The 13746-nt window shown below is 53.0% G+C and overlaps 1 protein-coding gene across 1 annotated transcript in view; it reads left to right on the top strand.

Annotated features, from left to right (window-relative positions):
- Positions 1-1049: 1049 nt before the first annotated feature.
- Positions 1050-13746, top strand: part of FAM83F (family with sequence similarity 83 member F) — a 49355-nt gene continuing 36658 nt past the window's right edge. Inside the window, exon 1 of the mRNA XM_054469567.2 lies at positions 1050-1621. Within this exon, the coding sequence (XP_054325542.2) occupies positions 1133-1621 (489 nt within the window). The 5' untranslated portion in view covers positions 1050-1132. The remainder of the gene's footprint in view (positions 1622-13746) is intronic.

The following is a 13746-nucleotide window of genomic DNA, read 5'->3' on the forward strand; positions in this document are numbered from 1 at the left end:
GAGGGGATTGGAGGAGCTTGAAAATCTCCTTCCAGCTCTGAGATGCTGCGCTATAAAATGAGAGAAATGTGAACCTTTGGTTGTTATGATCTGAAAATATTTTGAATGTGGAGAATCAAACTGTAGAGCAGTGCATGAACAACATAATATGTTAATGACTAAGACGATTGTATTTAATCGGATGGGAAACAGCAGAGCTGCTGCCACCGCTGCTGCTGCTGCTGCTGCTGCTGTGTGTGTGCGTGTGTGTGTGGTGTGCACGCACGTGCGGTTTCCTTCCTTGAGCTCAAACATATATTTTGAATCACTAATATAGTAATCATGTCTCTGGCAGCCTATCTTGCCCAAACACACACACATAGACACCACACACCCTACTTCAAATTAAAGTGGGGGCGGGGGGAATTCCACTGCTGCTCTTTACATCATTTCTATTTGGATGGCTATTTTTTAGAAGAAAGTTTTATAGTGAAGGTGTTGGACTCCCAGCCCAGAAGGGCTCTGATCTCAGAACTGGGACGCAAGGGTGGGGAGCTCGAGCTCTCATTAGCATTTCGCTTTTGCACACCCACTGCCCGCTCCTCAGTCGTCACAATCCCGTCCTGCAGCAGGCCCCCCCACCAACACCGGACCCTCGACGGGGAAGGGGTCAGCTCGGCGGCCCCAGAGGCGACTGGGCCAGAACACGTGCTCCGGACTCCACGTGCACGGAAAATGAACTCGTACCCGCGACGCGGCCGGCGGGGGCGGACGGCAGCAAGGACCGGACAGCAAACCTTTACCCCGCGGAGGAGTCGGGTCCGGAGCCCGCACGTGGGTCTGCGACGGCCCCGCCCCCAGGGGGCGTCCCCTCAGGGACTCCAGACCCGGCTGGTGGGCCCTGCAGGCCCGGGCCCGACCGCGTCCGCCAGGCCGCCCGGAGGTCCCGGCGAGCCCGGCGGAGGCGGCGGCCCCTCCCCGCCCGACGGCCACGCCCGCGCGGATTGGCCGCTCCCCGACGGCGGGGCGGGGCGGGACGGGCCGGGGCAGAGCTCGCGGCCAGGTGAGGCGCCCCGCCCCTCGGCGGCTCCAGGTGCGGCTGTGGGACCTCGGACCGCGGCGGGGCCAGGGCCAGGGCCGGGGCCGGGACGCCATGGCCGAGTCCCAGCTGAACTGCCTGGACGAGGCGCACGTGAACGAGAAGGTGACCGAGGCGCAGGCCGCCTTCTACTACTGCGAGCGGCGGCGGGCCGCGCTGGAGGCGCTGCTGGGCGGTGGCGAGCAGGCCTACCGCGAGCGGCTCAAGGAGGAGCAGCTGCGGGACTTCCTCTCCAGCCCGGAGCGCCAGGCCCTGCGGGCCGCCTGGAGCCCCTACGAGGACGCCGTCCTCGCCGCCAACGCCCGGGGCAAGAGCAAGGCCAAGGCCAAGGCCCCCGCGCCGGCGCAGGCTGAGTCCAGCGAGTCCCTGGCCTACTGGCCCGACCGTTCCGACACCGAGGTGCCTCCTCTGGACCTGGGCTGGACGGACACTGGTTTCTACCGCGGCGTGAGCCGGGTCACGCTCTTCACCCACCCCCCCAAGGACGAGAAGGCGCCGCACCTCAAGCAGGTGGTCAGGCAGATGATCCAACAGGCCCAGAAGGTAGGCCCCCGCCTTCGCCCCCACACCGCTGGGACCTCGGCCCCAGTCCCCTGGACCAGGAGCAGGGGCAGGCCGCCCTGAGCTACCTCGGGAAAATGGGGCCCAACCCGCCCCTACTTCGTGGGGCTGCAGTGAGGCCTGTAGAGAGAATGGCTGGGAACGTGTTTGGCAAATTACAAGGTGCTGGACAGATGTCAACCGTCGGTATTCCAGCGTCCAGAGGCGCTGGCTCTGCTCTGTACTTCTGAAACTTCCCTGTCCAGTCTCCCTCCCCAGGGAAGACTGGGGGCCGAGGCCCTGTGGTTAAAATGCACCACTCAAAGGTCTTGATGATAACCTACGTGCTGCCCAGAACATATCCCGAGCCTCTTTCTCATGTGATCGTCAAAGCAACTTCAGGGAGTGGGTGGCTGTGACCTTCCCAGTCCCACCTCTGCCATGCTGCTCTTTGGACCACCCCTCTCCTCCCATAGTCAAAGCTGGCCTGGCGCCCTCACAGTCACAGCCTCTCCTGGGCCGGGTACTAAGCCCTAGCTGCCTGGAATGAATGGGGGGCGGGGTATATTGAGCACTTACTGTGTGCCTGGCCCTGTGCTGGGCGCCTTGGCACAGCAGGTTACCTGACTCGGCAGCTCAGGAAAGGGCTCCTACTTAGCATATGTGTCCTGCTTGAGAGTTGGAAGGAGGGGCTGTTTCCAGGGTGGCTGGTGAGGCCAGTCCGCTGTGGAGCAGGCGGAAGACTTTATGCCTTTGGGTAGGAGTCCTGGGCAGCTTCCAGATCAAATATAGGATGCCCCACTACATTTGAACTTTCAATAAACAACACATAACTTTTTAGTATCAGTTTATCCCAAACATGACATGAGACATACTGATACTGAAAAATTCTTCGTTGTGTATCTGAAATTCAAATTGAATGGGAACGTTTTGTACTTTTGTTTGCTAACTCTGGCTGCCCTGCACTGAGATTTGTTAAGAAACAGCAGCAGTTTTTGGTGCCCAATTCAGAATAATACAACAGGAGTGGCTTGGGTTCACCACTCGAATTCCACTCAGTGAGTGAGGTTGGAGTCCTGGTTCCCCTCGAGGCTGAAGAGGCCTGAGGAGGGAAAATAGAGCTAGAAAGACCAGTGCTCAGGCTCATCTTCCTGGAAGGGGTGATCTAGGTAGTTGGGGTGATCTAGATAGTTGGCTACATTGGCTACCAGAAGGAGGGGTTAACTTTCCACTGCGCACATTTCTTTCCTCCCTCTCTATAATTCCTCCCTGTCTGACTGAGTTTTCTTTGTATATTGTGTTCTGCAGAAGAAAAAGGCAAGATTGGACACAGAAGAGGGAAAAAGGATGTAGGCGGCAATACAGGCTGCAGCTGGGGTTAGGGGTCAAGTCTCATGATGTCATACTAACAAAGCCTCTATTTATTTAGCATTTAATATGTGCCATCCACTGTGTTAATGACTCACCTGCATTTTCTCATTAGCTTTCCACAACACCCGGGTGAATAGGTGTTTTCCTTATTTTTGGAGAAAAAGACATCAGGATTCAGAAGTTTCTTGCCAGAGGTTCCATAGCTAGTAAGTGGCTGAGCCAGGACCCAAATTCCAAAGCCCTTGCTCTTAACCACTGTGCTACACTGCCCCAGTGTCTGAAATAATGGTGCAGTCCGATTAAGCAAGGGATTTGAATGAAGCTAGCCTGGTCACAACCTGGAGTGCAGGTGGTGTACCCCTGTTACAAGAAGGGGGAGACAGGGCTTCTGGCCACTGAGGCATCTAGTCCCATGTGGGATGACAGGACTATCTCCTTCATAGTGAGGTATTTTTGACTCTTTAAATATTTAACAACAGAAACTTTTAACAATTGTGAACCCATCCAATAAGTACAGGTTTAACCAGTGATTTCCTGAGGGTCGACTGTGTGCCAGGCACTAACTAGCCATGAAGAAGATACACGGTGTGGCATTGCCCTCCAAGAGCTTAACAAATGCTAGGGCTCTGTTGGAAAGAAAAGAGTTTTTAAGGCTGGATGTGCCTAATCTGGGAAGGCTTCCTGAGGGAGGTGAGTTGCAGAATTGGAAAGGGAGAGGGTCAACTGGAATGGGCACTGTCTCAGTAAGAGAGCTTTTTGCTTCAAAAAAGCAAGGAGGTTTGACTGGCAGGAAAAAAGACCTGTCGTGGGGGAAGGTGAGTACTGTGTGGGGCCTGGTTTGGGGACCCTAAAACTGGGTCCAAGGCAGGTGACCACTCCCAAGGAAGCAACAGTGTTGGACACTGTCTGTGCCCACCCAAGTATCAGGACCTCCGGGTCCCCACCCTTAATCGCTGTCCCACCTGTCTGCACAGCCTCTTCTTCCCAAAGACCCTGTGAAGAAGTTGGGACAGAGAGGTTGACCCTGTTTCACAGGTGAGGAAACTGAGGCACAGAGAAGGAAAGAGACTTGCCGAGAGGTCACGTGGCTGGTTCTAGAAAAACCCAGCTTCTGCTCTAGGGACTGCACCTTCTGACCACTGCCTGTCCCCCACCCCCACACCAGCTTGTCCAGCTGGCAGGCAGCCTTCCCTGGCCATTAACTTAGATCCTTCCTCCTCCCCTTTTGCCCCGAGGGAGGGAGTTTCCTTTGTTTCCAGTGAGAGTCTGGCTGCTGTGAGGCCAGGTGGGGCAGACTGAGATGGTTTACGTGCAGGGACATGGAACTGCCGAGGGGAGGCAGCAGGACACATCCAACTGTGTGCCAGAGTTTTGCATTTTATTTCGTTTAATCCTCAGAATAACCCTGTGAGGTATTATCATTTTGGTTCCTGAATCACAGACAGGAAAGTAAGGTTCAGAAGGAGTTGCCCGTGGCTGCCGTGCCTGCAGTCACAGGCCAGTGGGTGATTCTATACCTGGTACTCAGGGATATGGAGAAAGGAGCCTAATTAGGAGAACATGAATGGGGGGTCAGGGGGGAGGGGCTGAGGATAGGGACCAGTGAGGAAACAGCCCAGCAGGGGCCTTGTGGACTGGTAGGAGGGCCTTTGAGGAGGTCAGGCTGAGCGGCCTGTACCCTGGGCCTCTGCAAATGTCAGAAAGCCCTTCCCAAACCGCCATTCAGCTGTTTACTTGTGGGGTGGGGTTTTTTTCTGCTGTTTTTTTTGTTTGTTTTGTTTTGTTTTGTTTCCTTTTGAGTGATCTGCTTACCTGGGTGCCTCTGAATGATGGACTTTGTCTACTTAAATTACAGGCAGAAAGGGCGCCTTTAGGGACCCAAAAATGATCTCCTGGCCTATGATACGCTAACAAAGAAGACCAGGGGAAGTTGCTGATGCGTGGGCTGCTCAGGTCATCGTAACTGCCCGGGAGTGGACTTACAGCAAGACCATGTGTAGACTGGGAAACTCTTGGTTCTTATTTGCAAAGCCAGAGTAAGGGAAGCAATCTGGATGGGCTGGCAGCTTGGAAGGATTGTGCATCCGTTGGCCACTGGACAAATATTTAGAGGTTTACTGCATGTGCTAAGCATACTTTAGTGGAAAGCAGATACCTAAAACACACCTCTGCTCTTAAATAGCCTAATCTTCTGCTGATCCATCATCTAATACAGTCTGAGGAGTGCTGGACAGAGGGCGTGGCAGGAGGGGCACTAGCCCAGCCCGTAAACCGGGTTAGGGAAGGCCCTTTGATGCCGAGGACCTGTCTACAGGCATGTCTGAACGCAGCAGGAAGCTGAGATGGCACCAAGCTGTCCGCCCATCTTGCGCCCAGGCTCCCTTGTGACCAGCGGCATCCAATTTTGAGGCTGCTGAGCGGATTTAGAGACTGTTGCCTCGTGCTTTGGGAACAGAGGCAAGTTTACCACACCCGCTTCTCAAAGATTGACCCTTGACCCCTGCATTCCTGGCTCACACCCAAATGCACCATTGACCCAGCTAACCAGCTCATCTTGGTTTATGACAAACTGTCCAATCTCCTTGGCACCTCAATAGCTGCGTAAGGCAGGGTCTTTTCTTCATTACACAGAGGCTCCCTCTGAGCTCCAAAAGGGTGAAATGACTTATCTTCAGACCAGGACAAGGAGTTTACACAGCATCCCCAGGTCCTTGGTTGGGATTACCAGTGATGCCAGTGACCCCATGCAGATTGTAAACACAACCTAGGAGAGGGAGGCTGCTGGAGTAGGTAACCATGACTAACTAGGAGCGGCTTCTATTTTTATTCCTGTTGTAGTTAGTGGAAAAGGCCTGCCTGGATGGTTGGCGAAAGAGGGTAACCAGCCAGGCTGGTCCCTAACCCACCTCTGCCTGTCGATGGGTTTGTCCCTTTTCCTTCAAGGCCTCGCTAAGAGGCCACCTCTGCCTTGGCATTTTGTCAATTTAATTTTCAATCCAGAAGGTCCACACAGTTTGCTTTGGGAGAGTGCATTTGACCCTCCTGGACTGGGAACTTTGGAAGAGAGAGACTGGCTTACTCTCTCAATTTCCTTTCTGGTACCCCAACAGTGCCCTGGCTGTCACAGGTGATTAATTATCTGTTTATAGAATTGAAAACTGTCTTCTATTGGCCGCCTGTCCCTCCGGGGAAGCAGGTGTCTGGAGATGTCCCCATGGAATTGCACATTCCCCGGGGAACTCCTTTAATCTACATAGTAACAAGCTGGCTGGCAGCAGAGAGAAGAATGCTCTAATTTGGGGATATGGGGTGCAGGGAGGGAGGTGCATCAGGGGATTTAGGGAAAGTCTCCAGAGCAGGAGGCATGGCTGGCTGAGGTTAGCAGCCTTGGTTTGAGGTCTGGGCAGCTGGTGGGAGGAGGATATGGTGAACAGCTGGAATACAGATGCCCCCAGGCGTGGCAAAGTCTTGGAGTCATCAGCTCAACTCCACAAAAGACTCAGCTTTGCATATGGTGGGCCTGGCCCCTGAGTGGAGCCTACTGTCTTTCCCCATTAACCTCAAATGACATTTCCCTCATTCAGCTACACTGGCAAACAGTACCAAGCGCTTTCTCCATACCAGGCACTTTGCTGGACATTGAGATGCTGCAATGAAGCAGATGCCCCAAAAAAACCCTAGTTTAAAAAATATGTAATTTTAAAAAATGTTACTGGTTTTTGAATGCTGAAAGTCAAGCAATACATTCATTAGTCACCTCACCACCTTGTTTGAGAGCCGGTCCCAATTCTTGACTTGCTCCTAATACCTTCCTACCTCCCTCTTTTCTCCCATTATCCTCCTCCCCTTCCGTCTAAGGGGGACAATTGACTTTATCTAGAAGCTCCTAAGCTGCCTTTTAAAAGCCTGATTTAAATTCACAGAGCAAGAAGAGGCCTCTCAGGCAGCCCAGGGACCCACAGGCCCCACGCACTCCTAACCGTTCTACCCTTCTGCAAGTGGCCATGCCACGTAAGCTTTGTTTCAGAGGCACTGGGCAGTTCCGGAGTCCTTGCTGCATTAAGGATGGTGGATAATGGCACAGTTGCAGCTCCAGAGAATAAGCACTTCATAGCCTTTCTGGGATCTTGCCCCAGCCTGTCCAGGTATTCCTGGCAAGCCCTGGACGAATTGACTATTGGGTTCTGAGTCTCTCTCTTTTATGCTTGATCAATGATCCCAGGAGCTGGCATTTCTGAGCAATGGACCAGCTTCATGTCAAAAACAGAAGACACTTTGAAGTTGAAAGGTCTTGATTTCTGCCCTCATCTGACCACTTACTTACTGAGTTCCCTTGAGCAAATCACCTCCCTTTCTAAAGCTCCTAGCTGATAAAATGGGGAAGATAATACCAAGCTTCCTGGATGGCTTTGAAAAACAAGGGAGGGTGGGGCATGGTGGCTCATGTCCCCAGCTCTTTGGGAGGCCGAGGTGGGCAGATTGCTTGAGCTGACAAATTTGAGACCAGCCTGGGCAACATGGCAAATCCCCATCTTTACAAAAAGTACAAAAATTAGCCAGATGTAGTGGTGTCTACCTGTAGTCCCAACTACTCTGGAGGCTGAGGTAGGTAGGTGGGAGGATCGCTTGAGCGTGGGAGGTGGAGGTTGCGGTGAGCAGAGATTGCGCCACTGCACTCCAGCCTGGGTGCCAGAGTGAAACTCTATCTCAAAATAAATAAATAAAAAAGAAAACAAAAAAACAAAAAGAAAAACAAGGGAGAAACGATGTGTGAAAGCTGAGGATACTGAAAAGTATCATACAAATGTTCATTATTTTAGAAAGTAACTGCTGTCATCTCTGTCTTTTTGCAGAGCAGGGGAGGGAAGGGTGGCCAAATTTTCTCCCCAGAAGTTAGGGAGCCCCACCCAGGAGATTAGAGGTAGGTGAATTGGGAGGGCCAAAGACCCTGTGCCGGTGTGTCTCCTGTTTCCACCTTTGAGCGAGACAGGAGTGGCTGCCCACAGCCCTCCCACCCACTCACTGCATTGATCTGTTGGCTGTGATTTGGTGGTGGTGGGCCATGGTTGGTAAGGGCAGCTTTCTGCCGGCCTCCGAGCTACCTCCGGGAGGCTGTGGCGTTGGAATCCTCAGCCCAGGATCTATGCTGGGATCTGGCATGGGCAGAGAGGGATAAAGCAGGAAGGTGCAGAGGCTTCCTTGTTCCTAAAGCAGGGGTCCCCTGAGGATGTTCCCCACATACAGTCATCCTGAAGGGCCAGACTGCTGCACAGGCCCAGCCCAGAGAGCCCCAGGGCAGCCTGGAAAGACTCCCCAAGTTCTTTTAGTTCTGGAGAACTAAAGCTTTCATTGGAACAGGAGGGTGGGGCTGCTGATGGTTAACCATGATGTAATCATTGCCTTGGGCTGTGTTTCCCTCTTTGGAGAAGAGGGAGGGGAGAGTTGGCTCCTCTGAAATCGGATACTTTGGGTCCCTGAACCTCTGAGGATGGGTATTTCCCAGAAAGTTCAAAAGTAGAAGGTGGGGCCTCAGTAAATTTCATGACCTTCTCTTGAAGGTTCACGGTAGCAAAGCCAGTTCTGTTGGGTGGAGGTCTCTGAAAGCCCAGGCCACTGGCGGGTGGAGGGAGCCCACGCGGCTGGGAGCCAGGAGCCTGGGAATCGTCATTTTTGCCCTGGCCATCTCTTTCCTAGCTCACTGGGTGATGTGGGGTACATCATTTGGCTTTGCTGGGCCTCTGTTTCCGCATCTCTAACATGGGGATAATTCTTGCCTTCTTGCTTATTTCCACAAATTGTTCTGAGAACCTAGTTCAAGGCTATGAGAAAGCACTTTGAGAAAGGTGAGTGACGTGTACGGTAAAAGGGATTTCTCTGAAGAAGGGCTAATGTTGAGTGATGGGATCGGTGCCCTGCGTGCCATTTCGTTTCGTTAATCCAATCCTCAGCACCTTGCAAAGGAAGGGATATTTTCCCTGAGGCTCCGGGAAAGCATAAGGTTGCAGAACTCAGAAGAGGCTGGGGGAGATTCCACCCAGGTCTCAGCTCAAGGTGGTGTCCATCCACGACAGTTGCCCTTGGAAATTGTCCTCTGGGGCCATCTCTTCCTCTAAAACTTCCAGAAACATTCAAAGTCTGTATGTCGCCAGCCAGGCCCTGGGAGGCTCTTGGACCAGTTCTAAAGACAGACAAGTACACAACTGCCAGCTGGTCCACTCTGTGCCTGGGGAAGAGGGTTCCTCCTGTCTAGTGACATTGAGGCAGGTAACACAGGGAAGCTGGGTACAGGTAGTTTCTCCAGAGACCTAGATTGTCCTCTTTATGGCCACTTTCTGGCCCCCTGGGACTTACGCCCCTCCCTGACAGGCTGAGACCTTGAAGTGAGTCCCACCCCAGCAACTGTCAGTCCCTCCAACTTCTCACCCCCAGGGATGCTGCCTCACCTTGGCTGGTGGCCAGATCTGCCTCCCTTTTCTTAGGGTGTACAAAGCAGAGCCTGTTTGGGGACAAGCTTCCAATCCAAGCTGGGGGAGGGGGGGAGCAGGGCAGAGAACAAACGAGCCCAGGGCTGCGTCCTGGCTGACCACCTGCCCCTGCTCCTGGGGCTGTCCTGAGCTGCCCCCCAGGCTGAGTCATTCTAGCTATGCCTGCCCGCCCCCACCCCCACACACCATGCCAGGTGCCATGACCAGCCGGCCTTAGCTGGAGCTGCTGCCCTTCCCAGTTTCCTTGTTTATTCTCTGAAATCAGAGTCTGTGGACTTGCTAATGATCCCATAATCTTAGCCCTGGAAGAGAGCCTATGGCTTTTCTAATTATTAGTCTCTCTGGCCCAGGTTTCCAATAATCCAGAAACACATCCCCGGCACAGCTTGCACACCAGTCATCATTCTGCTGAGCTTCTCGCAGTCCTGGCAAGGCATGTGGGAGGCTCCGGATAAGTGTTATTTTATTTATTTATTTATTTATTTATTTATTTATTTATTTATTTATTTTTCAGCAGTGAGTCAGGAGATGGGGGTGCGGAGGTGGGACCCAGAACTCTCTACCTTTCGGTGGGCCATTGAGGACAGACTATGAGTTTCCTTAACTCACCCATCCAGGAGGGCTCCCAGACGGCCTGGAGATTCCCTGCATTTGCTCATTCACTCACCATGTTTCACTGAGACCCAACTATGTGCCAGGAACCAGAAATTTACAGAGGAGTACAATGAGAATTCTGCCTTAAGTCTAATGGGGGGTGACAAAAAGAAACTAAATTACAGCGCAGTGGTGGGGGTGGGGATATTGATAGCTATTTCTTATTGGGCATATAAGTGCTAGGCAAATGCCAGCCCTTTTAGAATTTTTTTATTTTATTTTATTTTTTGAGAGGGAGTCTTGCTCTGTCACCCAGGCTAGAGTGCAGTGACTCTATCTCGGCTCGCTGCAAACTCTGCCTCCTGGGTTCAAGTGATTCTTCCGCCTCAGCCTCCCAAGTAGCTGACACTACAGGCGTATGCCACCACACCTGGCTAATTTTTGTATTTTTAGTAGAGACGTGATTTCGCCATGTTGCCCAGGCTGGCCTTGAACTCCTGACTTCAGGTGATCCACCGGTCTCGGCCTCCCAAAGTGCTGGGATTACAGGTGTGAGCCACCGCACCCGGCTAATTTTTTATTTTTAGTAGAGATGGGGTTTCACCATGTTGGCCAGGCTGGTCTCAAAACTCCTGACCTCAAGTGATCCACCCTCTTCGACCTTCTAAAGCGCTGGGATTACAGGCGTGAGCCACCGCACCTAGCCTATTCCATTTAATTTTTTTTTTACAACAATCTAGCAGCTTTTCATTTTACAGATGAGGAAACAGGTTCAGAGAGGATAAGGTCACACCACCGGTAAATAGGATGCTAGATGGGAACTGAAATGCATCGATTCTCAGGCTCGTGCACCTGTACTGAGCTCCAGGTGAACAGAGGCTTCCTTGGAATTGATGGCTGAATCAGCCAGTTGTGGAAGGGCAGGGCAGGCTGTGTACAAAACTGGAGGCCCAGGACATGTGGACTCACACTGTTCCCATCACTTGAATGCCCTCCTGATCACTTTCAATCATATCCCTCCCTGCACTCTCAACTTGCCTCTCTAGGGAAGCCCTCCTAGGTAACATCATCTGGCAACAGCCACAGAGTTATCCTTGCTGCGTCTCAGCACCTCCCAGGCAAATTGCCAACTCCATTTGTCTTACCCTGATAGATCAATCAAGAAATACCTCGACAGATACTTCTTGAGCCCTGCCTCACTCTGTCCATGTACTTGAGAGCTCAAGGCTAGTAACGCCAACCAGCAGATGATCCTAAAAATCGCTTGTGTATCTTCATTGGATTTTTTTTAGCCGCTGATTTATCTTTCTAATTATGTTTGGCTTTAAGCTAATGTTAAAATGAGCTTGCATTGGATAATTTTCACTAATTAACACCAACTTAGTGCCGGGAAAGTCATCCCAGAAGCTTGCCGTGGGGCAGGGAAAAGCCGGCCTAGGATCTTACAAAGAATTGCTCTGCCTACTCCCTGGCAGGTCATGACACGTGGTTGTTCACAGCTGAATTAGTCGGCCTTGCTCACATGGGTGCCATCTGTCTTCCTCCTCTGGAGAGCCAGCCTGAATCTTCTTTGTACATACACCCTCCTTCATTCAGCCTTGTCGAGAGTGATGGCCTCACTGGATCAGCTCGACAGGGAGTTAGCTCCAGGGGGCGCAGCAGGGAGACCTGACCTGCAGGGTTGGAATCAGAGACCCACACTGAGGTAGAGGGCTCTGGAGAGGAAGCGGCCTGGCTGGGTGGAATTGGGCTCCACTGCTGCCAGTGTAGGGAGGGAGCCCAGTGTTTTATGATGTCTAATTAGTGAGTCTAAGACAGTGGAACGCGGCCACAGACAGCTGGGAAGCCCCAGCAGACGAAGCACCGATGCCCTGCTGCTGGGGTGGGGGCAGCCTCGCCTCCAAGTGGGGAACAAGACCCTGTTGCAGCTGGGCGCGGTGGCTCACGCCTGTAATGCCAGCACTTCGGGAGGCCGAGGCGGGCAGATCATTTGAGGTCAGGAGTTTGAAACTAGCCTGGCCAACATGGTGAAGCCCCGTCTCTACTGAAAATATAAAAATTACTCAGGTGTGGTGGCATACTCCTATAATCCCAGCTACTTGGGAGGCTGGGGCAGGAAAATTGCTTGAGCCCGGGAGGCAGAGGTTGTAGTAAGCAGAGATTGCACCATTGCACTCCAGCCTGGGCAATAGAGTGAGATGCCATCTCAAAAAAAAAAAAAAAAAAAAAAAGATGCTATTGCAGCTCTGGATTTGGCTCTGTCCTCTTGATGGACCAGGACTCAGGCCCAAGCCACATCTCAGCTCCCCAAGGGAAGCCCCCTATGTGGAGGCATTCTGTTTAGATCGATGGCAGGGCTCTGTCCCCCACCCCTCCTGGATAGATGGGGAGACACCCTCATGTGCCTAGACAGACACAACCCTGGGCAGACATGCGTCCTAGGGAAGGCACACACTACACTGGGGACTGAGGACAGAGGACAATCCTGGGACAGCCCTGGGAAGAGTGAAACAAGGACCTCGACAAAGAGCATTCCCATCACTACAGGCTTAGAGGGTGACCGTTTGAGTTAAGGCACGAGCGGAGCCTGCTGGGTGAGTTTGGAGAACATCAAATAATCTTGCGGGGTATGAGCTGATTATCTGGGGAGAAAGTGGATAAATGCCTCTTTGGGTTGGAAGCACATGAAGGGTCTTCAGCCAAGCTGAGGGCCTTCGACTTGACTGTAGGCAGTCAGGAGCCGCTGAGTGGGCAGGGAAACAGGGAAACAGGGCACTTGGGTTGTGTTATGGGGTCTGTCTGCCAAGAGGGGAACAGTCAGGGCAGCATGAACTAGCATTGCTGCACGGTGACCCTGAGCACCTACTGCGTGTCAGGCCCTGTCCCAGAGGAAGGGCAGAGCTCAGCCAGGTGGGGCAGGTACCAGGCAAGATTTTATCCAGGCTTGATCACATTTCTTTTCATCTTCATAGAACCATGAAGTAGCCTCATTTTACAGGTGGAATTCAGAGGGCTTAAGTAACTTGCACAAGGCCTCACAGCCAGCGTGGAATCTTTGGCACTTTCCCCACTGCAGTACACTTCTGTGCTGTTGGATCGATGTGAATCTAGAGACCAGGGATGGAGGAAGTTAAAGGGGTGTTCTGTGGGGGTCTTGCAGCAGGAGCCCCTCCTGCAGGCAGCCCTGCAGCCTCCTCTCCTCTCCTCCTCCTCTCCACCTCCTCTCCTCCTCCTCCTCTCCTCTTCTCCTCCTTCTCTCCTCCTCCTCTCCTCCTCCTCTCCTCCTCCTCCTCTCCTCCTCCTCCTCCTCTCCTCCTCCTCTCCTCTCCTCCCCTGTCCTCTCCTCCTCCTCCTCCTGCTTTCCTCCTCCTCTCCTCCTCCTCCTCTCCTCCTCCTCCTCTCCTCCTCCTCCTCCTCTCCTCCTCCTCCTCCTCTCCTCCTCCTCCTCCTCTCCTCCTCCTCCTCCTCTCCTCTCCTCCCCTGTCCTCTCCTCCTCTTCCTCCTGCTTTCCTCCTCCTCTCCTCCTCCTCCTCCTCCTCCTCTCCTCCTCCTCCTCTCCTCCTCCTCTCCTCCTCCTCCTCTCCTCCTCCTCCTCCTGCTTTCCTCCTCCTCTCCTCCTCCTCCTCCTCCTCTCCTCTCCTCCCCTGTCCTCTCCTCCTCCTCCTGCTTTCCTCCTCC

The sequence above is a fragment of the Pongo pygmaeus genome, chromosome 23, assembly GCF_028885625.2.
Source record: "Pongo pygmaeus isolate AG05252 chromosome 23, NHGRI_mPonPyg2-v2.0_pri, whole genome shotgun sequence".
Classification (NCBI taxonomy): Eukaryota; Metazoa; Chordata; class Mammalia; order Primates; family Hominidae; genus Pongo; species Pongo pygmaeus.